The sequence below is a fragment of the Lepisma saccharinum genome, chromosome 1, assembly GCF_977018435.1.
Source record: "Lepisma saccharinum chromosome 1, izLepSacc3.1, whole genome shotgun sequence".
NCBI classification, from domain to species: domain Eukaryota; kingdom Metazoa; phylum Arthropoda; class Insecta; order Zygentoma; family Lepismatidae; genus Lepisma; species Lepisma saccharinum.
The window spans coordinates 26,545,878-26,573,047 of NC_139229.1; the positions used below are offsets into that span (position 1 = coordinate 26,545,878).

Here is a 27,170-nt window from a genome sequence, read left to right on the forward strand (position 1 = left end):
TTGAAACTATATTTATTCTAGGGCCTTCCCGATGACAAAGTGGTAACTTCGTCACCTTGTAATCAAGGGTTCTCAGGTTTGATACCCAGTGGAGGCACATTGCACAGTGGTTCAGGTCTGCACTGGATTTGTATTAAATCACAAGTCTGTCAGGTTCGATCCTCACCAATGGCAAAAAGAAACTTCTTCACCTCTCGAAATACAGTGTTAGAATAAGTATAGTTAAAAAGTACTAGACAATGGATGATGTCCAATTGACACTGCATGCTACTTATAGCAATGGCAAGTTAGTAAAAATTAGGGATGGGACAGATTAATCAGTACTCTATCGATATCGACCGATATGTGCATATCGGCATATCGATTTGTTGGTAAAATTACTGTACCGATCTGATATATCTTATAATTTAGTGCAAAATTCTGCCATTTTGTTATAAGTTTTAGGGATAATTTCCATGCCCTACTTTTAAAAAAATAAATTTCTAAATATGCAACTTCTTTCGCACTGTAGTTACCTGGAAAAGAACATTTATTAAGGAGGTCAATGAACTATTCAGGCTCTTCAAGGACCATTTGGAATTATATATCAGATCAGTAGATTAATCGGTTATCGGCATCAGTAAATTTTATATAGGTACTTTATTATATCAGCCAAAATTTCATACCTGTCCATCCCTAGTAAGAATTATTGGAAATTTTACTGAAACTGATATGCTTATATTAGTTGATACCAAGTGAGTACAGATTATTCTATTCCATTCCCGCAGCACACAAATTAAATAGGTAATTATGAGTGACATGTAATACTACATAATAAACAAACACCAACACTACAGATGAAATAATTACCTCGAGCATCAGCTTCTTGTACTGCTTGTCTTATTTCCTCCACGAGAGTTGGAGGAACAGTCCCTTTTACATCACACTCTCCACCCTCCTTATTATCTCCGGATGACATTCGCCTCTCACGTTCGGCCAAAACTTGCTTCAGCTGTTCCGCCAAAGATCTCGGAGGGCCAGCCAGATTTGGTGCTCCATGGAACATCAACCCTGTACGTGGTGTCGAATGAGCCTGGTTGTAATCTCTGTGTCGCACCCATGGATCCTGATTCGTTTCGTGAACCGTCGGGGACGTAGCCGAGCCGTACACCGAACCGTGGGTACTTGCAACACCTTGCGGCATGCTCGATACATGACCGTGGTACGATGACTGCGCGTTTGTTTTGGACACCGACAAACCATGATGCAAATGTGTTGCGGGCGAGTGATGAGCGCTGGAATAAATGCTTTGCGACTGCGTGACCACCTGCTGAGATGGAGATGTAACTATATATTGTGACGTGGGAGAATGAGCATTCATGATTGACTGTGATGATGTATAAATAGATGCTTGTGATGATGATGATGCGTGAGTGTGAGCTGTGGATTGTACTTGAGTGCGGTGTACGGACTGTACACTGGAGGAATGCTGATGGGAGGCTGGACTAACTGCGCCAACTTCGTACGTTGTGTGAGCTGAACTCTGATGCATGTTGTAGACGTGGGTTGTCGAAGGGGTCGAAGATACTTGCGAAGTGCTGTACACCGAAGCTGAAGAAGCTCCCTGCTGTGATTCAGTGGTGTCTGCATTTGTTGGCCTTGATGTGCATTTCACGAACGCATCGTCATCTTCAGCTTCACAGGACTCGTCAAGTTCATAGTCCTACAAAGAAATATATGATTGTATAAATTCAAACAGGCAGTTTCTAAAAGACGAGATTCAATGATTGACCTTCTAAATATATTTTTTTCAAAATGTTTTCTCTAACTTCTAGCCTAATTGAAAACACATATTATTCGTGCTGATTCAATATTAATTTCTTTGTAGTGAAAAAAGTAGAATAAGATTTATACAATATTTCCTGAATTTCGTATAATAATAAGATATATCCATAAAGTTGGAAATTTGTATCATCTTGCACAATTGTGTGACATATATGAACTTGTGTTATCTATAAAAATGAGAGAGAGAAGAAAGAAAGAGAGAGAGAGACACACACACACACAGACACACAAAACACAGTTGACGTACACAAATCATAAACACCTTTCTAACGATGGAAGTGGCCCCGGTGCCCACCCAGCGTCGAATAACATGGGTACTTGGGGGAAACCCTGGGGGGTAAAGGCGGTCAGGGGCGTGATGCTGATCACATCACCCCCACTCACGACCGGATCAAGAAAGTGTGGGGCGTTACCCCCACACACCCTATACGCCTTCATGGCGTGGTGCTAAGCACAGGGGAACACTTTTACCATTCAATTTCTGTTACCCAATTGTTTTATCCTGGAACACAGTGTGTCAACCTGCATTTTACAATTTTGTAAGTATACACCCCTACTTGCAACTTATCTGTTACAACCACATTTCTAATTACTATGTTCAGTGGCGTGCGGTGCTAAATCAGGCAGGGGAACAGGTGACCTGCACTTGCCCCCCTCCTCTCCCATACCTGTCGTAATATAATACAGTAGACCAAGTAAAATTCAACCCTTGTTCAAATGAACCAAATAAACATACAAAACATATGTCAAAAACTTTCAGAAGTGGCATACACGAAGCACGTTACAATTATGAAAATACCAATGTTAAAGCAAATATATATAACATAAAGAAAACATTAAAAACAAAATTGTTGATGTGCAACAAAGGAAAAATTAATAAATAAAATTAATAAAAGCAATTTATGAGTGATCAGAGGAAAAAAATGTTTTGTCGAAACCGGTTTCATATCTCTATTTGTAGATTAAGTTGACATTTTTTTTTTGTAGAGTTGAGCACTTTAATCAAACGTCCTTAATGCAATAATGGCAATAAGATGGCCGAGTTTCTTCAGGATGTCTTCTAGATTTGTAGAAATTGTAACAAAACCCGAACTGTTCCAAACTCTCTTCTCGGGAACAAACAAGGACAGCAAATTTGCCACTGGAAGAGTATCCAGATAATCATTTTACAGAGTTGTAGTAACTTGTTTGAAAATGCCTTGTGTTGTGTACGATTTCGTTTTAGTTTCTAATTAAGTTAGGATAGGTGTATGTCTGCTGTCTTTTCTGTAAAGTTCAATGAACTAAAAGCTTTAGTCTTCAGCCGGTCGATCATACAACATTCGCTTTCTTGTCGTATGCTGCGCTTGTCTTGCTGGTGGAACAGGTGAATGCGAGCTGTTCCCTCGGAAGCTATTTCGCAGCATTTAGCCAAGGCATTTAGGAGACGTTTAGACTCTAGAAGATTTTTCCAGTTCGTTATGACTGGCAGACACAATTTTGCAATGAGATTAGGAAACTATAGACTTACTACACTCAAAACTATCACTACGACGCAATTAAGCTTTGGCACATAGCAAAAGCTCGAAGGAAAACGAATTCGCTATGTCTCTCGTAGGGAACAGCTTGAGAGTTCAGTTTCCGCGGTGGGAGGTGGCTCCATGAGGATCGTTTACCTTTGCGCGTGGTCGGAAATACTCGGCGTCAGAGCAGAGGGTGGGACGACGAGGGTAGGTGAAGTAAACAAACTTCCAGTCAGGGTGAAAGTTTTTCTTCGGCGTTTTGATTTCGGAAGAAAGAAGTGTTCTTATTATGTTATTATACACTGGTCAAAACAATTGGGGGAGCAAGCAAGAAATCCCAAAACCAAAGTTGGAAAGTCAAAAGTAGCAATGTATGTTGATGAAGTGAGTGTGTCCTCAACCAGTACAATTCATCTGTGATGAATCATCAGCATGAAGAGCTCTCTAGTGACACCATAAGGCACGTGGCAGAATTTGTGATATGAGGAGCAATCACGAGGTCACTTGGGAACACCGGTTGTTTGGTGTTGGCAGACCGTAAGTGCAGGTGGGATTCAGTTGAGTAGTGTTGAATAGGAACGATGGCAGAACAACATGATTTAGGGGAATCTAGCGCATGGAGAGCCATTGGGAGGATGGAAGCAGCGCAAACACAACGTGAGGTGGCTGCAGCCCTTGGTGTGTCACGCAATGTCATTTCCAGGTTGTGGACACGATTTCAACAGACAAGTACAGTACAAAGGAGGCCTGGGCAAGGTCGCCCATGGTCAACAACAGTTAGGGAAGACCGGCACTTAGCATTGTCGGCTCGCAGGAATAGGCAGCAAACTGCAACTGACTTGCAACGTGGCCTTGTTTTGGCAACAGGACGAAGAGTCTCGGGCCAAACTGTACGAAATCGCCTGCGGGAAAGGGGTCTTTATACAAGAAGACCAATGATGTGTGTCCCTCTGAATGCCCAACACCGTAGGGCCCGCAGACAGTGGGCTGTGGAACATCGTGAGTGGGGACATGGAGAGTGGAGTTCAGTTCTCTTCTCGGATGAGTCGCGTTTCAGTCTCCAGTCAGATAATCGACGCATTCTCATCTGGAGGGAACGTGGGACTCGCAATTATCCCGCACATGTGCACGAAGTGTCTCAGTATGGTGGCGGTGGCTTAATGGTATGGGCAGGGATCAGTGTTGGTCGACGTACCCAACTGCACATTATCCGGAACGGTACTTTCACAGCCTTACGGTACCGGGATGAGATCCTTAGGCCTCATGTTGTCCCAATGGCTGCAGATATCGGTGATCGTTTCATTTTTGTGGACGATAATGCCCGACCTCACCGAGCACGTCTGGTTGACGCCATGCTACGGGATGAGGGTATCGAACGAATGGTATGGCCAGCGTCCTCCCCAGACTTGAATCCCATTGAACATGTGTGGGACACACTCGGAAGACGCATTGCTGCTCGGCCAGGGCTGCCTACAACTCTGCAACAGTTGGAAATGTCCCTTCTGGAGGAATGGGTGAATATCCCGCAGGCTGTCGTTGATAACCTTACTGGTTCCATGCAAAACAGATGTGCAGCTGTCATAGCAGTTCATGGCGACCACACGCCTTATTAGAGGTATGGATCTGTTGTGTATCTGTCCATTTCTGTTGTCTTATCACCGTGCTGTTCTCCTGATTTTGTGCAGTACCTTGCAGAAATCACCCCTAGAACTCTGTTGTGCTAATGACTCAATAGACATGTATTGTACTGGTTGAGGACACACTCACCTAATCAAAATACATTGCTACTTTTGACTTACCAACTTTGGTTTTGGGATTTCTTGTATACTACTCCCCTAAATTTTTTGACCAGTGTAGATAATTTAAATAGCTAAAAAGTGCGATAAGTAGAAGGGAACAGCCTGTTCCCTCTGTTCCATGGAGGGAACGCCACTGACTATGTTCCATAAAGGTGATACAATATTTAGGAAAAAGTTATTACCGCATATACACATGTATAGTGCGCATGCGTGTATAATACGCATCCTGATTTTTGATTGGTAAAAGTGACAAAAAATTATATCTCGTATATAATGTGCAGTACAATCCAGTTTCAAGAAATGACTTCCTTAGTTGTAGGTCGTAAAGCTGTTGTTATGCTGATCAAGAGTGAATGACATCACACCTATTCCATGAGTCACCTGTTGCTATGTGGACCAAGAGGAAAATATCCTCTTGTGTAAACAATACGTCTCCAACCCATGCCACCTCCCACTCTCCCTCCATTGTGTTTAGCATTCCAAAGCTTTCACTCTTTAACCACCTTATTTATTCTGCAATAGTAGAAAGCAAGATCAAAATTACGTTATGGATTTGCAGTGCTCAGGAAGTTATTTTATATTATTTCTCAGCCAACATATACTGCTGATATGTATCCCATGTCATGGAAGGTGAATGCTCGAATTCCGCCAGAGTTGCACTGCTTTTCTTGGTGTCGCAGAACATTACATTACAAAGTGAAAAATCATGAGAAATGGCCTTCAAACTTTTATACGTGGTTTTGCTCATTTCTTCTTTACATTTTCTAAAAGAAATTCAAAATATATACTTTTTCTTTTTGTGACTAATATAACATTTATACAAGGCACATTCAGGACCTTCCAAATAGCAGTTAGTAGCACAAGATTTCTTCCATTAAGGAATTTACACACTCCATGCATGTCATATTATTTGGCAAGTAATACATTTTAATTTTTATCTTTTTCCTTATGTTTATGTACCATAAAATTCAGAACGTTCCTTCATTTTGTGATGAACTTATTTCAACCACATTTCACATTAGTGTCGTTATCTTGAATGGAATACTGTTTCCATATTCAGAAACTGCAGGATTTAGCCTTTATAACGATATATAACATGATATGGTTCCATAAACATGAAAAATCAATGCAAGTGTGCCAAAATCATGGAACAATCCTGTATGGTTTCTTCTTGGTTGTCTGAATTATTCTGTGCATAATATGCACCACAGTTTTTGGGGGCAAAAATTTTGGGAAAAAGTGTGCATTATACATGAGTAAATACGGTATTCAAACGTAAATGTAGACGGTTACGTGTGTGCCATTTACATAAAATGTAAGGTTTTAGACATCGATAGGATTAAAATTCATAGAATTATGAAGTACTTTGTGGTGTTTAATAAAACACACACACACACAAAACGAAAATGTGTTACATGTGTGATGCTTTAAAACTGTAGCAAAGTTTGACTACATTTGTCTGTGAAGCATATGGGCTACAGATGTTAAAAATTTTGTTGGTGAAATTATGCAAATTATATGCATTTAAAACATCTAAACCTTAATGTAATTTAAAACAATTATAATTTTCAGAATGATTCATTTTGTTATTTACATGGAGTAGGATAACTTTTTGTAGAATGCGCCATGCAAGTTTTTTTTTGCTAACACTCTTGGAATGTGAAATACTAATACTGTGAAACCCCGATTTTACATTTTCCTGCATTATGCATTCAATCTTGATGGTCCAAACATAGCAAAATGTTAAGAAATTTTGCTTGATTTTACATTTTCCTGAATTTTTAGTTTTTTCAACTTGGTCCCCTGAAAAACGTAAAATCGAAATTCCACTGTAACTGGTTAAGAATTGAAACTACTTCGCTCTTCTTAAAGATTTGAATACCCACTTTTTGCAGATGCAAAATAATATAACACAGTGGTTTTATTTTTCCTGGGATGTTTCATCCTGGTTTCTCAGAACTTTCTCGAACTTACACCGAGATACACACACACACACACACATACAACACAACCTTACATGGCTAGTCACTCTACACTTCTAAGGAATGCATAATTAGTGTCCTTATTTCCTCCTAGGAGAATTTTCCTATATTATTTTGCATCTGCTGAAAATACAACCTTTGTCAGAAAAGTTCCAGGACTGAGTTCGTAAAAGATAATTTATTCAACCTAGGAACTAATGGTCCTAGGTATTGTCAAAATAGTTCGCTCAGCTATCTATACACAGCTGCCACAGTTTCTGGAGGTCATGGAAGAAAGCAGAGAAAGCTTCATCCGGGATGCTTCTCAGCACATCTGTCGCAAAACTGTTTGGATTGCTACAATATCTTCATGACACTTCCTTTCAGCAGCCTTTTTACATTTGGGGGGGAGGGGGGGGATAAAAAATCACGTGGTGACAGTTCGGGTGAATATGGTGGATGTGGTAGAGCAGGGATACGATGCTTGGCCAGATTTTCCTGGACTGATAAAGCAAAATGGGGCCTTGCATTGTCGTGCAATAAGAATCACTGCCAAGATGCTGACAAATCAGGATGGCACCACCAAATTGCTTGATAAAAACGTTTCAGCTCGTCAATATAAAAGTTTTGATTTATCGTTTATCATTCAGGCAGATATTCATGGTGCATCAAACCTTTAGCATAAAAAAATGTGATCAACATTGTCTTTGGATCATCTTGCACTGAATCTCTGAACTCCCAAAACCTTTTGTGCCAATCAAAGACACGGCTTCTCATAATGCCTTGTCACATATACTTGCTAGATCATATTCCATTTTTCACTAGAGGTTTTCCTAGCTTAACAGAGAAATTAATGTTAACTCTGCTCAGAATCCACATCCATCACGTTACTCGAGCAACTTGCTGTTTTAAGTACACTTTATGCACAGTAAGGCTAATCGGGACTGGACCTACAGTTTAAAGTGTAATCCGAACGACTTGTGCCTCCACCAGGTATCAAACCCGGGACCCCTTCATTACAAGGCAATGACGCTACCACTGTGCCATGGAGGAATACTCAAGTAACTTCCAACTAAATGTGCCAACAAGCTGAACAGTGGGTTGCAAAGCACAGCCCTGCCACCTAGTGAGTTTACATGGAAACACTTCCAAGGCCATGTTTATTCAGAACACATATCAGGTAACTGAATAACACCCATTTCGTGTGTTTCAATATCATAGATAAAGAATGAAAAAATCAGTCCTGGAACTTTTCTGACAAAGGTTGTACTTCAGCTGGAATAAATATTCCATACCCCCACCCAAGAAAAAAAAGAGCAACACAGAAAAATAATCTACATATTAACATTTGTACACTTTATACCATTATACATGCATAATACTACAACATTACCTACCGGCTACATGAATACTTTTACTTACACATATAAGCATGCATATAAACAAACAATATAAAAAGTGAACAAAACACAAGAGAAATACAAAAAGCCAATCAGGAACAAGAAATTGTTAGGTCTGAGTGGGACTTAGCGTGATTTGGGATTCTTGTTATTAGTATTATTAGAGAGCTCACCGAGCTACTGGAACCAAGGCCCTTCTTTACTGTAGGGAGCTGCCGACCAGCTAGTCCACCACGTGTGGCCAGTTCCCCTTTAGCTTTGGATGCCGATACATCGAGAAGCTCATGAGGAGGCACTGCTCTATCTAACTCCTCTTTCACTGGCATCTGAAAAAAATGCGGTAGTGGTTGGAGGCAGATGGTGGGACAACCACATCAGTAAGAATGCTCAAAAGTTGGGAAAAAAATATGTAGGATAACAAATATGTCCTTACAACGATTGCAGATATTGATCCTGTATGTCTTTTGATGTCACACACACAAGTGCATTGACAATTACTCTTTAGCTTTTCCCCCAAGGGAAATCCACCTAAATTACTAGAGACCTGGTATTTTGGCCAATAAAATTTAAAAAAATGAATTTATATAAAGACTTGTTACTAAGTAACACATCTATTATGAACATTAATGAATTTCTTTACAAAAATTTATCAAATTTCGAACATGAAAATAAAATTATGTACTATCGAAAATAACTCCACTCAGTCCAGTTGACCCATGTTATTATAATAAAAACGTTTAGTCCTGAATTACTGATCTGGCAGCACACGATGTATTGCATATATTTTTAAATTTCTATTGCAGTTGTGAGGTGCTGCATTTTTCTATTAATTTTTCTTTTAGTAGTACCAAAGAAGATTAAGAGCCTGCTGTGGATTTAGTTGACAGTACTGTGGAACAAAATCATACAGAAGCATATACAGTTCTTATTTAATTTGTAATCCCCACTTAAAAAAAATTAATAATCCTTAATTGACTTGATAGATTTCTTCTTTGCTGGTAATATCTTTAAAATCTGATTTTTTCCCTCTCCAATTGACATGTTCCATCATCTGTTTTCATCTCAGTCTTCTTTTCAATTTTGTAGGTCAACTGTGATAATGAAATTATGAAATAAAAATAAACTAAGAATGAACCGATGTGAATTTTTTGCAGATGTGGATGAGGTCGCAATAAAAAACCAGTATTGTACAAATCCAATATAACATTGCAAGTGTTCTCTGAAGAACATTTACCTCCTTGATTATGTTCACAGTAAGCGAAAAAGAAACTGCATATTTAGACTTTTAATTTACCAGGACTGGCCATACAAATTATAAATTTATATTTATAAAGACAGAAACAAAAGTGCCAGAATTTTACACTACATTACATGCTATTTATGAACATATTGATCGTAAAGTTATCAGTGCATATATTGGCCGATATAGAGTACGCATTCGTAAGTTCCATCTCAAAAACATACGAACCAAAGGAAAATTGATATCCCTCCATTAGCTTTGCAGTGTTTCACTAACTATTGTACCAAGAAGATTGGCACGTGGCTGTTATATAAAATGATATTCAGTCTATTTCCACAGTAATGGAGAACACCACCCTATATTCTAGTGATGATAGCAGGCTAGTTATGAAGTTAATTGATGCATGGAACTATATGGTATGCACCCGAACATATGTTCCACTATGTACTTTTCTTCACAAACTGGGTCCCCGTTATGTTGTGTGACTGCTATACCAGTTATGTTGCCAGCCAGCACTTTGTGTCAATACATATTGCACACTCACCTTTTTTAACTGTAGAAAAGTGCACCTGTATATCACACTGAATTTAGATGTGCTTTGAATTTGATTGGACCAAGCATTTTGAAAGAACCACTACATAATTTTCAAGACACCCTATACAGCAGCACAAGTCTTTATATCCGTTACGTTTGCACCTTACATTTTCAACAAAAGCTGAAACTTACATTTTCCAAAAAGCACGTTAAGTTCCCATTCATGTTACTACATACAGTAAAGCAACAAAATTATTGGCCAAAGTCCAAGTGCAAATAAACAGCTACACAATGTATGAACAAAACACAACACAAAAAAAAAAGAAGAAAGGAAATAAAAAAGTCTACACTATGATACTTGTAACTGTTGTGCTACAACTGGCTCATGCAGTAGTGCATATATGTATATACAGGGTGGACCATTTAAGTTGATAACTCGAAATACGAGGGTAATTCAAATTAAAACCTTATCTAGATATTTCTGTATGTAGGGTTACACAAGTTTGCAGCATTTTAGCACAGACCTATTGTTGATCTTCATGTATATTAAACTTTAAGTTAGTGCCAGTATACCTAAAAAAGATTAAGTCTTTGGGGTCCTCGTGCAGTCACGTATGAACCAGTGCGAAGGACTTTCCACCCATCTGCCTGCAAACTGAGTCCATTGTCGAAGTTTCTCCTCCATTAGTAAACTTGCTGGTGTGGTAGGCATGCAGAAAGATATTGAATTTTCATTTGCCGAGAAATTTCTATAAGTTTTAGGCTGACAGAGGGCAAGAAACCACTCCTCTTCACTGGCGTAATTTGTCTTGAAAATGACAAATATGGCATTTTGAAGCTCCTTGATTAGTGTTGCAGCCTTGAGGTTGTATTGTAAATAATAGTCGATACCTCGTGTAAATTTGAGCTGTATACAATCTGTCCAACAATTTTTATTGCACTTTTAAGGTTTTCATTTGAATCACCATCACATTTTACAAATGAAGGGTTTTCGAAAGAAATGTTTCAAATAAAGAAGTTAATTGATTTAAGAGGGAAAGAGAATGCCATTATGTATGTTTTAGTAGGGAAGCATTTTTAAGGTCGTTTTAAGGTCAATCAAATTTTTAAAATGGAAATCGAATTTCTTGCTTAATACTTTTATTCTTCTTACAAAAATAAGCAACTTTTGTAGAAACCATTTTCCATTCATCGTGTAACTTCACAGACAGATACTTGACAAGTAAAATGTGGTAACAATTGATGAAATAGTACAATTTTCTGTTACCATGTTTAACTTGTGAAATATCTGTGAAACTATGTGATGAATGGAAAAATGGTTTTTACAAAAGTTGTTTATTTTTATAAGAGGAATAAAAATACTAAACAAAACATTAGGTTTCCAGCTAAAAAATATGAGTGACCTTCAAATGACCACCTACTAAAACATACATAATGATATTCTTTTTCCCACCTTACAGTCAATTAACTGTTACTTGAATCATTTCTTTTGAAAACGTTTTGTTTGTAAGATATTATGCATTATGAACTTCAATGTTTCACCCTGTATATTGTCTGAATTACAAACATTATTGCTGCTGTGAATGCACAAGATATACAAAAGCACTCGTTACTCTCATTACATATCTAGGGAAAGCCACCTACCTTTCGCTCAACTGTAGAAGTCTTATCTGTATCTTCTGGACTAATGTCTGAAATCTCGGTGTCTGAAAGTTCGGTTTCAAGTTGTTGCAGCAATGGCTTTACAGGTAAAGTCTGAAAGAGAAAGACAAATATGAAATACCTCAAGTAATTTGTTCCGAGAAATACATTTTCTGTTTATTAAGAACTGGGGATATACTGTTATGAAATTAGATATGAGCAGCAACACACTTATTTTGGGTTTGAAAACAGTATATAAAATGATATTTCGGAGTTACAATGCTAAATAAAATTTCAAATTTGATTCAGAATTTACCCTTATTACAGAAAATGAGAACAGATATTCTAATACCACATTCATAATCCCTACCTATGTGAAACATTCATAATCGCCACCTATGTGAAACAGACGCAGTAGCTGTCCAGCCACCCAGGGTCATATAAAGTGGGTGCCTGGAGGAAACTCTGGATCACATCATCTCACCTTTGGCTGTGATCAAGAAAGTGTGGGGCCCTAACTCCACACCCCCTATATGCTTTCATGACATGGTGCAAAGCACATGGGAAAACATTACTTTTCACCTATGTGAAATGTAAGGAGGTAATCAGGAAAAGTTAGAACATGATACTTACTACAGTAATATGAAACAGTTTTGTTATAAAATATTTGCATAGCTACTCCAGTTTTATTGAATATGAATTTACATATATTGTTGTTATTTAGCATTGCTTTCCTGCACGCCCATAGCCAGAATTTTATTTCGGGAGGGGATCAGTGATTATCAGCAGTCATCATTTAAAGGTGAAAAGATGAGGGGGTAGAAGCCATGAAGATGAATTTCTCAGTATATTACAACTTATTAGACGAGATGTTTCATCCTGCTAAAGAAGTAAAACTAATTACCACTATTTAAATTAGATATTTGTAGGATTTTTTTTTGGGGGGGGGGGTTCAGTCCCGAAAGCCCTCCCTCTGGCTGTGTGCCTGCTTTCCTGCCACTTTTATCTCATTGCAACAATGGAGAAGAGTGATTATTAGATTGATAAAGGGACACTTACAAAGAACTAAAACCTTGGAAATTAAGTGACGAGATCACTTAATGCACTTGATCACCAAATCAGCAGTTTTATTTAGTTAATTTATATTTAAAGCAGTTTTATTCAGTTAATTTATATTTAAAGCAGTTTTATTCAGATAATTTATATTTAAAGCAGTTTAATTGAGTTAATTTATATTTAAAGCAGTTTTATTCAGATAATTTATATTTAAAGCAGTATATACCCTTGGTTTTTGTTGATGGAAGAGGAAGTGAATGAAGCCGTTGACAACTTTGTTGAAATTCTGCATGCCACGTGCAGCACCCTAATGTTCACACTCACGGTACCTATTGTGACATCAGACGTCATTCAAAATAATTACTCAGAAAAAAATATAGTGAACACATAAATAACATAACAACCGAATGTACTACAAACCCTAAGAGATTCTTCACATTACTAAATTCAAGAAAACAAAGCCCACGTATACCTAAAGAAATTGTTCACAATACTGATATTGCTAGTGCAGAAGAAAGAGCCGAACTTTTCAATGTTTTTTTTTCATCAGAACTTCTCACCTCCCTCAGTTTCCGACCCTCTCCCCCACTTAAATGCTGTCTGTCCTCACACACTATCTTCAATCAAAATATCCCCCGAGGAAGTAAAACACCGTCTCGCTTCATTGCCACTCCACCGGTCCCTAGGTCACCGACTCCTTGGCTCTTCCTCTGTCTGCCTTACTCAATAAATGTTTTTCTAAGGGTGTGTTTCCGAAAAACTTCAAACGGGCCAACATTGTGCCCATTCACAAAACTGGAGATAAAAAATGTGTAAAATCCTATAGCCCAATCTCACTTCTATCGCCACTATCAATTATTTGTGAAAAAATCATCAAAAACAGGTTACTTCAGTTTACGTCACCATATATCAACACAGCACATGGTTTTCTTCCAGGTAGCTCTTGCCTAACAAATCTTTCTGTCTTACTTTCGCATGCTGCCAGAGCTATTGATAATAACTCCCAACTTGACACTATATATTTGGACATTTCGAAAGCCTTTGACAAAATTAATCATAAATTTCTTCTTCATAAATTATCATCCAGATTTAACATCCATGGCAAATTTCTCTCTTTACTCCAGGACTACCTCCACGAGTGTGAACAACGTGTTGTTCTTTCAGGTACGTCTTCTAACTTTCTTCCCGTTTTGTCTGGAGTTCCCCAGGGGAGTGTCTTAGGGACGCTCCTATTCCTTCTGTACATGGATGACCTCCCTGAAAAACTGTCCTCCCTCCCTATCAATATACTTTTGTTTGCGGATGACTGTAAACTCTTTAAGGAGATCTCATCGCATCATGACATGATGATAATGCTCTCACAGAACTTGTTAAATGGTGTCAGTGGAATTTAGAACTAAACCCTCAGAAATGCTCTTTCCTTACTTATTTCCTAAAAAAGAACAAAGTGCTGTCTACTTATTCTATTGAAAACAATCCAATCCAAAACGCCTCCACCCAAAAGGACCTAGGTATTATCATGGATGAAAAACTCACTTTTAATTATCATATTATAGCTACCACTGAAAAAGCCATGCGCCTTCTCGGTCTTCTATACAGATTTAGTGAAATTCAAAACCCATCATCTCTTGTTTATTCTCTAAATCTTTCATCTCGCCCATCCTTGAATACTGTTCCCCAATTTGGGCAATGGCCTCAAAAACCAATCTCATCAGAATAGATTCTGTTCTCAGTTTCTTTCTTGCAATTGTTCGCCATAGAATACCTTCCTTTCGACATGTATCCAAATCAGACACCAAGGCTGCTCTGAATATTCACACTCTATCCTTTCGTCGTGATCTAGCTGACATGAAATTTTTATACAAGATAATAAATGGCAAAATCAGAACAGATCTCCTAATCAGTGAATTCACACTTAGGGTACCCCAAAAGCAAACGCGCAACCTGCAACTCTTCCACAACCCAACCACTAGGCTATCCCTTCTACAACGAACCTTGTTTTACAGGCTCCCACAAATCTACAACAAACTTCCCCTGAATGTAGATATTTTCCTTCCAGAAAGTAATTTTTGTATATTACTGACCAAGAACATGTAAATCTATCCCATCTTGTTATTGTTTTTATCTTTTGTTATTTTTTGTTTCTACTTCATGTTGTTTCAGTGTAAAATGGCCAAATAAGACTGTATCTGAAACTTTTGAGTAAATAAATAAATAAACAAATTAATCAGTGCTCCAGGGTTTTGCATAATTTCCAGGATAATTAGACCCTGCAAAAATGTTGCATGTGGTAACATCCTGTACAAACAATGTGTTCTCTTTTACTAAGCACTCAAAGATGGGTAAATAAATATCAGAACCACATTAAATATTGGTAGAGGCACATATTATTGGTAAATAAGAAAGCAAAATTTCAATACAAAACCAGTCAAGTTCGGGTTCAAAAAACGGTAAATAAAATAAAATTTCAGTGTTAAAGTGATGACAAAAGCAGATCAAAAGTGATATATAAAATGACATTTTGGTTTTTAAATTGTGAATATAATCCTAAATGTGATTTAAAAACTGCACGTATTACACAAAATAAACATATTCTTTCTAAATGCCACATTTTATGTAGTTACCAGAGTATTAAGTTTATTCCTGTATAAAGAGGTCTATTTTTGAACTCTAAATTTCATTTATAAGAATCTATTTCACATTTTGCAGTTCATTTCGATCATTTTGTGACAAAAGAGGGTAGAAAAATGCACTTCACGTCTTTCAGAAACATGAAAAATTGACATTACAGCATGCTATTTCACACTTTGTGTTTTCGTCATAAACCAAATATGAATGCCTCTAAGTACCTATTGGCTCTTTACCAATTCCAATGTACCAATTTTGGCTGATATTCATACACTGAAAACCAGTTGAATCACATCAATGAGTATTGTGAATAGCTCAAAATTGTTACAACATTCAAGTATCAATTCAGCCTTTTAAACAAGGCTGTTGTTCATCCATTGACTTGATACTTGATCTCTCACATAAATAGAAGTTCTGCTTCCTTGTAAATATTGAATACAATTTTCACAGGGTGGCCACTCTAGGACCATGATAAAATTCAAGTATAATTCCCAGTTTTCAAGGTGAACTTCCCAAAAATTCAACGTTACAGTCGAGCCAGGGAAAACAAAACTAGCTGGAAAGGTCTATTCCAAATACGAGAGAGGAAGCAGGTAGAAGCACCTGCCGAACTACCCTGTGATATTTCGTTTACATGGATTTGCTTGTTTTGTTTATTATTGCTCGCTGTGGAGTATTTGTGACAATTTCAAAGTAGATCGAAGAAAACTGTGAGGTTTTGTTGCACATTCAACAAAATGAGCAAGTCCGGTTGCTGCCATGTTCTTGTCTGTAACAAAGTAGATTAATTGTGAAGCAGATATTATTAGTGAATACTATCCTGATTAAGGCTGTGTAAATTTGAGATCATTATAATATTTGCTAAGAAAATCAATATAAATTGAATGCTGCAAAATAAAGTTTCTGGTTTACAAACAAGTTCATCGACTGATGTGACAAAGGACTTTCCTGACATGCCATTTGCTGATATAGTATATGGATGGCTTTTTTTATTTTCATTCTGAACCCTTCCATAATTTGTAAACATATCTCTTACTTACTTCATTGATGTTTCCACAGCAAACGATTTTCACGGAACCCCTACCTTCCCAAAATGCCATTGCTGCAACAGACCTCCAGGTACCAGACCAGAACCATGACCCTTTTTACATGGGTAAACTTTAAGACAAAAATTTCATACAGAGGAAGGGGGGGGATACTATCATGGCAGCGAGCATACCTTCACATTTCTACTTGTAACAACTATTTTGAAGACTGCAATTTTTAAAATTTACTAAGAACTATATAACTCTACATATTACACTCCACAAGTGAGTACAAATAATTTCTTCACAAAAATGAAACTTAACAAGCTCTAATGTGCATCTCCGCCATATTTCTACCCCAGGTCTATGCACAGATTCAAACAAAAGCTCATCGTTTTCAGTCTGTAATTAGAGGTCTGTGATTTCTGCCCTTCCCCCTACTTTGACACAGAACAAGTCCAGTTGGCACATGTGCACTTCTGTCCATTGTTTCAGCTAAGGCAGCCGGACTGTACAAGTAGATGTTTTCTCTACTTCCACCTTACGTATTGCAGCCTATGACCACACACACACACACAAATATATTAACAATATAAAGGGTTTGTGCGATTCCAATGTATCCAAAAATTTTAATTCAATTCAATTGAACGGTACGTACATGTATTTTAAATATTTAACTTAAGGTGCGGGGTTTACATTTGCCATTTCGCATACTCAAGACAATAAATGCATCTACAAACACAAGTCACAAATGTTATGGGATACAGTAATCTACGAAAAATTGTTAATTGCATAAGAATTTCAAATTTACCTAATCAACTTCAAGATATCTTATCTTGCAATAATCTTCCGTATGTCTTAATATATTGTTCTGAAAAGGACACTAACAAAGCAAAGGAATTGAGAGAATTCTGTTTTATTTTCCACGCAGCTTTCTTTTCTTTTCCTTCCTCGATAAAAATAAAAGCTAAACTGTGAAAACTTGCCTCAGGGCATTAATAAATATGTATAAATACAATAGGATTTGGATTAATAAAAGTTGTAATATTTCACATCTAACAGTTGGGCTGAAAAGTTCGTAGGCTGACTCACAGATGGCGTTACTAGAATTAAATCCATGTGATTTTTACTTAGTACTAACCTTCAAAAGATACGTGTATAAATTTCACAGCTGCCGGATAATTAGTTCGTGAGATATAGCATTGTGAGTGAAGCAGCTTTTGTTATTGTGAAAAAATGGATAAAAAAAGAATTTCGTGTGTTAATAAAGCATTGCTTTTTGGCAAAAAAAAAATACTGTTGAAGCCAAGGCTTGGCTTGATAAACATTATTCGGACTCTGCACCAGGAAAATCAACCGTTGAGAAGTGGTTTGCTAAATTTAAACGAGGCGAAATGAGCATCGAAGACGATGCACGCAGTGGACGCCCCAAAGAGGCTGTTACCGAAGAAAACATCAAAAAAGTCCACAAAATAATTTTAAATGATCGTAAAGTGAAGTTGATCAAGATAGCTGAGACTTTAAAAATATCAAAGGAACGTGTTGGACATATTGTGCATTAATATTTGAACATGCGAAAGCTGTGTGCAAAATGGGTGCTGCGCGTGCTCACAATCGACAATGCACCGTGTCACAAATCAATGAAAACGATGGCAAAATTATATGAATTAGACTACGAATTGCTTCCCCATCCACCATATTCTCCAGATCTGGCCCCCAGTGACTTTTTCCTGTTTGCAGACCTTAAAAGAATGTTCGCTGGAAAGAAATTTAGCACTGATGAAGAGGTAATCGCCGAAACTGAGGCCTATTTTGAGGCTAAAGAGAAATCGTACTATAAAAATGGCATCGAAAAATTGTATGTATCGCCCTCAAAGGCAACTATATTGAATAATAAAATCGAATTTTGTCAAAAAAATATTTTTTACTATGTTAGCCTACGAACTTTTCAGCCCAACTGTTACAGATAAAATATCAAGCAGAATCCACACATAATTTCCGGATAATTCTTGGAATTCCCAGAGTACCCACCCTGTTTCATGATCATGGTAAAGAATGCTTGCACAATTTTTTGCTTTTTGTTCATTAAGTCTTATCTGGGCAAGCTATTTTTGTAACATGTCCAGGCAAGCAGTGTCTATCAGACACTGCATTGTTTTAAATGGATTTTGCCCTTCTAATGCGAGATTTTTGTTTCATCGCTGTGGAAACAAGTGAGTAGCATGATATTTAACCTAATCATCATTGTTATATCCATAATTCTTATATTTATAATCATCGTAATTGCATGTTGTATTTTTTGCAGCATTGTATATGAAACATGTTAGACCGGAAGGTAGTGTGAGGAAATAGTTTTATTTGCTCATATATTTTTCATTTTTTCTATTTTAGCTTTAATAATATTTTAATGTGATGTATTATTAAATACTTTATTTTTTATTAAACATTTGTTAATACACATTCAAGTAGACTTCTTTACATATCAATTATACACTGTGTCCAACAGACACTGGTTGCCCATTTACGTGAGTGAACCTGACCTTCTTTATCAAACAAAGTTAAATATTGTAAAATGAGAAAAAAAAAGAAGAAACAAACAGTCAAAAAATATATTTTTCCCAGGAAGTATTGTTTGGAGTATGTGACAAAAAATATAAGCAACAGTGTCTGATAGACACTGGTTGCCTGGTTAAGGGTTAACATTGTTTATGGTTAGTACCTGATGTTTCCTAGACATCTGAGGGGTTAGCTGACGTAAATTTGTGCTATCGTAGGGAAGTTGAACTGGAAGCCCAGTTGTTCTCTGAGTTTCAAGTAGTTCCTGCTCCAACTGGATAACCTGAAATGAAACACAGTGCACAATGAGCACAGTGAATAACTTCTAAGAACATACTATTGACACGCAGAATTGAAATAGCATTTTTATACCCATACAGTCATGGATGTATTTAGGTCTGACCCCTCCCCCCCCTCCGAAATATTTACCAAGTAATAAAATTAAATAATCAAAATATAATTGTTTAGCATTTGTTACATAATCGATGGTTATTAATTTCCTTGCCAGGGAAGTTGTTTTTATACAAATCTTCACTGCACGGAAGGTAGATAATGAAAAAGTGATGTTACATATATGTTCCTTCAACATCTAATACCTATATGACAGTAGAAAACTTCTTACGTTACGTGCCGGCAACATATTTGTTAAAACACTAAAATAACACACAAACAGCAAGGAGTCGAAAGCTCGGAAGAACTCCTAAGTGTTTTTCATCGTGCTGTGTGTGTTATTTTAATCTTTTTACCTATTCATGTAACAATAAGAATAGGAATATTAATTAATTAACATATTTAATTAATAATTTAATTAAATATAATTATTCTATTATTATAATTATTGAGACACTTGGTCGGACCATAATTGTAATGTAACATTTGTAACTAAACAAAACAATTGTAATGACTATGGCTGAGCTGAATCAATATGCAAACTGATGGAAATATTCTGATTACCACTGATATGAATCCTTGAAAACTGTAACAATTAAAACTTGTTCAAAATATTCATTACTATTAGTGCGTAACCCTCCCACTCCAGTTACATGCATCAATTTACCAGGAGTTTTGCTTTAAAAACATTAAAAAATTACACTAGAATATTAAAATACATAATCACATGTACATTAGTTTTTGACTAAAACACAAAATGTGAAATAACACATAGAAATGTTAATTTTTCATGTTTTGAAAGGTAAGAGGGCATTTTCCTACCATGTTTGTTATGAAATGATGCGAAAAGAAGTGCAAAATGCAAAATAAAGTCTTATTAAACACAAAATGTAGGGTTTATTTACTGACGAGACACCTTCTCAGGTCTGAATTATCCTGTGAGTTACGCAAATCATGGACAATTGATTAACTGTGCTGAAAATATTTGAGAAACAACAATGGACTGCTTCACACATGCTATTAAAAGTGAAATGTTAATTTTGTGTAAAAAGTATAGTTTTTAAATCAAATTTAGGTGTTTATTCACCATTTCAACACCAAAATGCCATTTTATATACCACTTTCAATCCCGAAATATGCTCAGTTATTGTACTGAAATCTTAATCTTTTATTCACCATAAATATGTAGCTCTAATAAGCACAAATCCAGTTTTGCACATAATATTAGTTTAAAATAAACAAAAACTTTGAATCTGGAATATCAACGAGGATAATTAGAACCTTTGAAAGTGTTGTGTGGCATTTATGCAGACCCCATGAAAGATCGAAGTACCAGAAAAGTATCAGCCAGTATCAGTAAATAAATTGCAACCAATACTTTCCAATAGATACACTGGCACTGGCATCAGCTCAGCCCTAGTAACGACACTGTTGACTCCCTATCCCTTGCCTTGCGGATGGCTGTGTTCTTGAGTACCAAAATACCATTGCTTGTTTTCATACATTATATTTATTTTTATAATCTAAAGCAAGACTGTGTAAATGTGCAGAAAAGGCAGCAATTAGGAGAACTATAAGTAACAAGAAATTAATAATAAATTAACCTTACCCTGTCCTTCAATGTTTTAACTAGAGCATTATACTCAATGTCCTTTTCTTGCAGCTCCTGAAGATAAAACTCCTCCCTGTGAAAGAAATCTTGCTCTCTCTGCTGAAACTCTCTTAGAAGTCTCTTGGCTTTATTGTACTTCTTCTCCAACACTATAAACTGCCCCTGAAAAAATATGGAAAAAAGCAATGTTGAAAAATGCAAAAAAGAGAGTTCATATCAGTCATTCCACAGAAAGTGAGCCCAGATGTCCCCATATCCCCAGTGCTTTCAAGGTTTCTCTGCGGGTTACCACTTTAAGTACAAACTGGTAAAAACACATTCGAGACTGCTGACCGCTATTGCTACATGATATGCTTGATTCTTTTTATCATACTAATATGTATGAAGAGATAATTGTGTTTTATGCACTGTTAGAATCTAGGTTCACTTTCTGTGAAATGACCCATATACTCACATTCATGGTAGAGCAACTGTAATTTTAGTGACTTCAACAGAGGTTGTTCGCTTTATATCCGACCAGTGTTGATTCGGTGCTGCCACCTGGCGTATCATGCTGAAACTATGGGTCTGCTGGCAGGAACAGTGTTGTGTCTGACCTTGTAGGTGCGCAAGTGTTGGTAGTGAATGTTAACAGTGTTGTGTCTGACCTTGTAGGTGCGCAAGTGTTGGTAGTGAATGTTATCAAATGACACCGAAAATCAACCGGTATTGGGAGGGTTGCGTAATGGCCCTTTTCCATGCTAAGTTTTCATATCTACGCATTGTGAAACTGTATGAAAAGTTCCTGGTGGGTTCCAAATGGAAGAAAGTTGTCACAATGGATGAATCGTATGTCCTCTCACTGCTGGTGGTCACATTCAGGCGATCACATACCGTGACATTGACGACAAGGGGCGCAGCAACTTTGTTCGTCAGTGCAGGGAAAGTTTCCCTCGTGGCTTTATGGTTGTGACGGGATTCGGATATGAGGGTAAGTTGATGATACGCAAGGTGGACAAAAACGTGAAGGTGAATGCCAGATACTTCCAAGACTCCATTCTGACACCTATCTATCGGACAGACATCCCACAATTGTATGGAATGGACGCGAACCAGGTGATGATCCATATGGACAAGGCTTAGAGTCATACCGCCAGAACATCACTACGTTTTTATCAGGAAATGGCAGAGGAATTAGGAATTCGTGTCATTCCGTTTGAAGACATTCCTGTGAAAAGCCAGATGCCAGTCCAATGGATTTTTGCGCATTTGTACTGTTGAAACGATGTCTTTAACATCGCCGCCCACACACCCTGAATGGTCTATGGAAAGCTTGCAGGGAGGAGTGGGACAGAATTCCCATGCCTGTCCTGCACCGGAGCTTGCTGCAATGGAAACTGCAATGCCGGGCAATAGTCCACAATGCTGGGGTTCCAATAGAACATGATCAGTGGTGGCGGCACAGTATCTCTTAAGGTGAGTACCCGTCAAACATGGTCGGATATAAAGTGAACAACCTTCCTGTATTTCTCAAGTTACAAACAAAATGAAATGGAATGGCAATTGCAAACAAGGATTAAGTACTAATTACTAAGTAATGAGTAAGTAAAAAGTTAAATTTTTATATGTACCTCTCAACAGATGTAGTACATTGAATGTGAAACATAATTACGGAGTTAACCCTAGAAAACTATCTTTCTCTAATTCAGTTTAATTTTGTAAATCTTGAAATTCATTGCACTAAAAAACAAAGTACTATTAAAAAGGTTTCCAACATTCCACTATGCTCCCATATGTTTATTCAGAGACTGAATGGTTTACACCCTTTAGCCACCTTCTCACTTTTGATGCAAATTCTTCAGTTTCTGAATAAGCAAACGGGAGGTAAGTAGAATGTTAAGAATTTTAGTACTGTGAATTTCAGGATATGCTCCCATGTAGGCAAAGGGTTAGCACTCTTGTCTTGTGTGCAAGCAGTCCCAGGCTTTATTGAGCCCTCTAAAAATACCATGAGGACAACTAGGGAGCTACTTGAAAAGGAGCAGTGGACTCTGGTGTTGAGTCAGAAAACAGCAGCAATGGGATTTAATTTCTGAAAGGGCTGTTGTTTTGGAGAGAGTATTTTACATCACTTTTTGATGTCTTTACGCTAACCACGACGATGTACATGAATGGTGATTAGATGAAACTGTTGAATTAACAATAAGACTGTCCAGATCTGGACTCAAACTCAGCATCGTTGGTGGCAGGATCACAAGTTGATTACTCAACTTGCTTGGCCACTGAGGTGGCTTTCACAATATTAAAGTGGCACTTAACGCAATTAAGAATAAAAGAGTTATGATGATTACGGTTTAGTACGTGATTAATTTAAGAAGGTAAATTATGTACTAAACCTATGATTTTATTCATCGTGGATGCAAAAAACATGGTTTCAATATTGCAAAAGCAATGTTTCGTACTTGCAATGTGGAAAAATGAAGTATCACTTGTGATATGATTTTATGTTAATGTTGATTTCTCCGAGTTTCATCTTTTTCTCCAGTACGGCTATTTTCTCATTATATGTGTAATTTTATGTTGTATTTCTTGGCTGTGAATTGATTTTAAATATGCTTTCTGTGCTACATAGATTATTACAAAGTTCTGCAATCAGCACAATAGATGCTTGCAGTAAATAAACAAGACTTTCTGAATACAATATCAAATAATAGCAACCTGTGACTGTTCCAGCATGTCCTGATACATCCCCACCTCCTTCCTTGAAGAATGCAAACTACGTTCCAGTTCCTTCAACCTCTGCGACGTCTGGTGCAGTTTCTCCAGGTACTCGCTGCTTTTCGTGCTGCTCTGTTCCAACTCGGGTAGCTGAAGAAACCGGATATTGTAATATTAGCTGCAGTTGCATAAATAACAATACAAAGTTGCCGATATTGAAAACATTACAAGACAGAGAGTAGTATTTTCTTACTGAAAAAGCAATGACAATGCCAAGTTTTGTATGAGTATGCGAGGTATGATCAAAAACTCCAAAAGCAAGCTGTTCACGTAACAATACTAAAGTGAATGAAAAATGTAGTTATGTAGCAGTCGTATATGAGGGCTGCTGGAAACGTTTCTGCAACCAATATGAATAAAGACGTGAAATTCTGGGAATGGCTTTATTATTTTTCAAAGTATTCACCCTTAAGATCGATACACTTTTGCATACGCTCAAACCAATTTTGAAAGCATTTTTTCCACTCTGAAACTGATACCTCAAAAACTGCTGTTCGGAATGTGTCAACAGATGCTTCAGGCGACACACATCGCTCACCACACATCTTATTTTTCATGTGTGGAACAAAAAGAAGTCATCAGGTGAGTAAGGACAATATACCTCGGATTTTTAGGTTCTAAAAAGTATGCTTTTAGGTTCCCAAAATAGGCTATAAATATCCTAAAATAGGTTCTCAAAATCCTAAAATAAGTTCTTAAAATCCTACAATAGGTTCTAAAAATCTCAAATTAAGTTCTATTAATCCTGAAGTAGGTTCCAAAAAAACTTAGAATGGTTCAAACTTCCTGAAAACTTATTAGGTACAATCGTTACAAACAAAATTTCAAAAGAACCGTAAGAAATTTTAATAGGTATGTGCAAAGGTATAACAATCAAATATTAATTTTCTAACCAAATTTTCATTTGTATACATAGTTTTGAAAATTATCCACAAATGGCAATACAGTACTATACTTGTTCTGTTAGCAAAAGTTACTTGTTGATATGAAGAAATGAATTAAGTATGTATAATTTGCTGCAAAATACCAGGGTGACTACTCACTGGGCATTCACTGAATTCCGGGAAACATTACTTCGCAAGGCGTGAATGCCACAAAGCACCGAACTGACGCGAAAGTGAGCAAGAACACACGGATTAGAAGCTTGCAGTTTGGACCATGGAGGAACCAGTGGCAGCAGACGTTTTGCTTTGTTTAGAGCTTTGAAAAACCACCATAGCTTGGAGGGAAGGAAATCGACAGAAGGTGTTTTTCAAATACTTTAGTCATTGAATTTTTTTGTCACAAAACAGAGAAAATACCTCTGTGGGGTTTAAAAATCCTTTAAAACCTTAAAAAAAAAGTTTGATTTAGTCGCATAAGCCTAAAATACGTTCTAACAAGCAAAATAGTTTATTTTAGGCACTATAAAACTTCATCAGTTGTTGCATATGTTAATGAAACACTGACTTAACCTGTTATTTCTTATTTACCTGCAAAGGAAAAAATAGACCTAAAATATGAGGTCTAGACATTAATTCAACATATTTACTGGACAAAAAATTAAGAGTTTGGTGTACTGAGTGGGAACTGGCGTTGTTGTGGTGAAGAATAATGCGACAATTTGGGTTTGTGTTACGCAATTCATTGATGGCCTCTGGCAAACATATTGTTGTATACCACTCAGGATTTACAGTCCTTCGATCTTCTAAAGCTATTGTTGCCACATGTCCCGTATAACTGAAGAAACAAGCAATCATTTGCTTGGCAGCACTCCTCGAACAAACAACTTTTGTTGGTTTCGGCTCACTTTGAAACAACCAAACAGTGGATTGCTGTTTAGTTTTAGGTTCGTATGAATAGATCCAAGTTTTGTCCCCTGTAATGATGTAGTACACCAAATTTGACTTGCCTCGGTTGAAATTTTTGAGCATTTCTTTACACCAATTTACACGAGCCTGTTTTTGACCTTCCGTCAAGTTGTGTGGGATCCAATGGCTTGAAAGTTTCTATCCGTTCAGATGACCATGCAAAATCGTATGTATTGCTTTCATGTCAATGTTCAAGGATGCCTGAATCACACGGTATGTCACATGCCGATCTCTCTCGATCATTTCACGCACAGCATCAACATTACTGGCAACAACAGACGTGGATGGACGACCTTCACGAAATTCATCACTGAGAAATGTGCGACCAAGCTGGAATTCGGAAAACCAATTGTACACAATCATATTGGATGGTGCTTCATCCCCAAAAGCCAAATGAAGTCGCTTGATGCATTGTTTCAGTGTTAAACTACATTTGAAATCATAAAAAATTATTTCCCGAAAGTGTTCACGAGAAATTTCCATTTCTCACATGAAACTACTACTTCAAACTGCTGTGAAAAATAAACGAATAGGCTTAAATAAACAATCAAAACATAAAAAAAGGTATATTCTTCCGATTTTTATAATAGCGGAACACTAGCGCCACTGTTGGTGGTAGTTTGCAGAAACTTTTCCAGCAGCTCTCGTATCACCACGACAAGTCGTGTTGATACTTCTTGGGGGAAAAAAAGTGCACCAAATTTGGATTGAAGAATGACAAAAGACACTCATTTTGAAAACTGAATTGCTAATTGTTGCACGTTGTGGACAAGTGTTCTTTTTTTTCTCATTTTTGTCATTATGCATTTAAAAGTAAAACATATCAGCAAGAAAATTGTCAACGATAAAGGTCAAGTCAAAATTATATATCAGTGAAGAGAAATGTTTTAAAGAAGAACATGTTTAGATTGCAAATATGCAATACCTGTGTTTCTAAACTCTTAAAAATTTGTTTCCGTGAAATTTAGAAATTTCGTATTTCCACGTTGCACAATTTAATAGTTAAATCCTATTAATTTCGAAGATCCTCTATCTTCATTCACTAAGGGTACGGCATCTGGAGCAGAGATGGTACTGCGTCATTGCTTTGTTTGTTGGGTGGCAGGAGTTGCAATTTCTCCCGTTCGGTGGCGCTGGAGTGTGTATTCTGGTTTGTGTCGTCTGTTTCCTGTTGTCAGGTGGCACTGCTGGGTGGTGGTTGGAGGCTGGGCCATGTTGCTCGGTGCGGTGCAGGTGCAGTTCCTGTTCCTCGTGTGGCTGGAGGGGGTCAAGTATGCGCACCACATCTTTTCTTTTTCTGGTCGGGGATCTTTTTGAGAATGGGGTACCAAGTCGGGTGTGCCTGTCCATTGTCCAGGTTCAGTGTTGGATGATAGCATGGGTTCCTTTGGCAGT

General features: G+C 37.2%; 1 protein-coding gene across 10 annotated transcripts in view; it reads right to left on the reverse strand.

Annotated features, from left to right (window-relative positions):
- Nucleotides 1-27,170, reverse strand: part of Spn (protein phosphatase 1 regulatory subunit spinophilin) — a 182,201-nt gene that overhangs the window by 19,533 nt on the left and 135,498 nt on the right. For 9 of the 10 annotated variants that reach the window (XM_083129969.1, XM_083129904.1, XM_083129960.1 and 6 more), the window contains 6 exons: nucleotides 23,866-24,015; nucleotides 21,166-21,330; nucleotides 19,330-19,449; nucleotides 11,905-12,015; nucleotides 8,660-8,812; nucleotides 850-1,702 (listed from right to left, as the gene is read on the reverse strand). In XM_083129969.1, the coding sequence (XP_082986095.1) occupies nucleotides 850-1,702; nucleotides 8,660-8,812; nucleotides 11,905-12,015; nucleotides 19,330-19,449; nucleotides 21,166-21,330; nucleotides 23,866-24,015 (1,552 nt within the window). The remainder of the gene's footprint in view (nucleotides 1-849; nucleotides 1,703-8,659; nucleotides 8,813-11,904; nucleotides 12,016-19,329; nucleotides 19,450-21,165; nucleotides 21,331-23,865; nucleotides 24,016-27,170) is intronic. The other variant, XM_083129950.1, reaches the window with a different exon arrangement.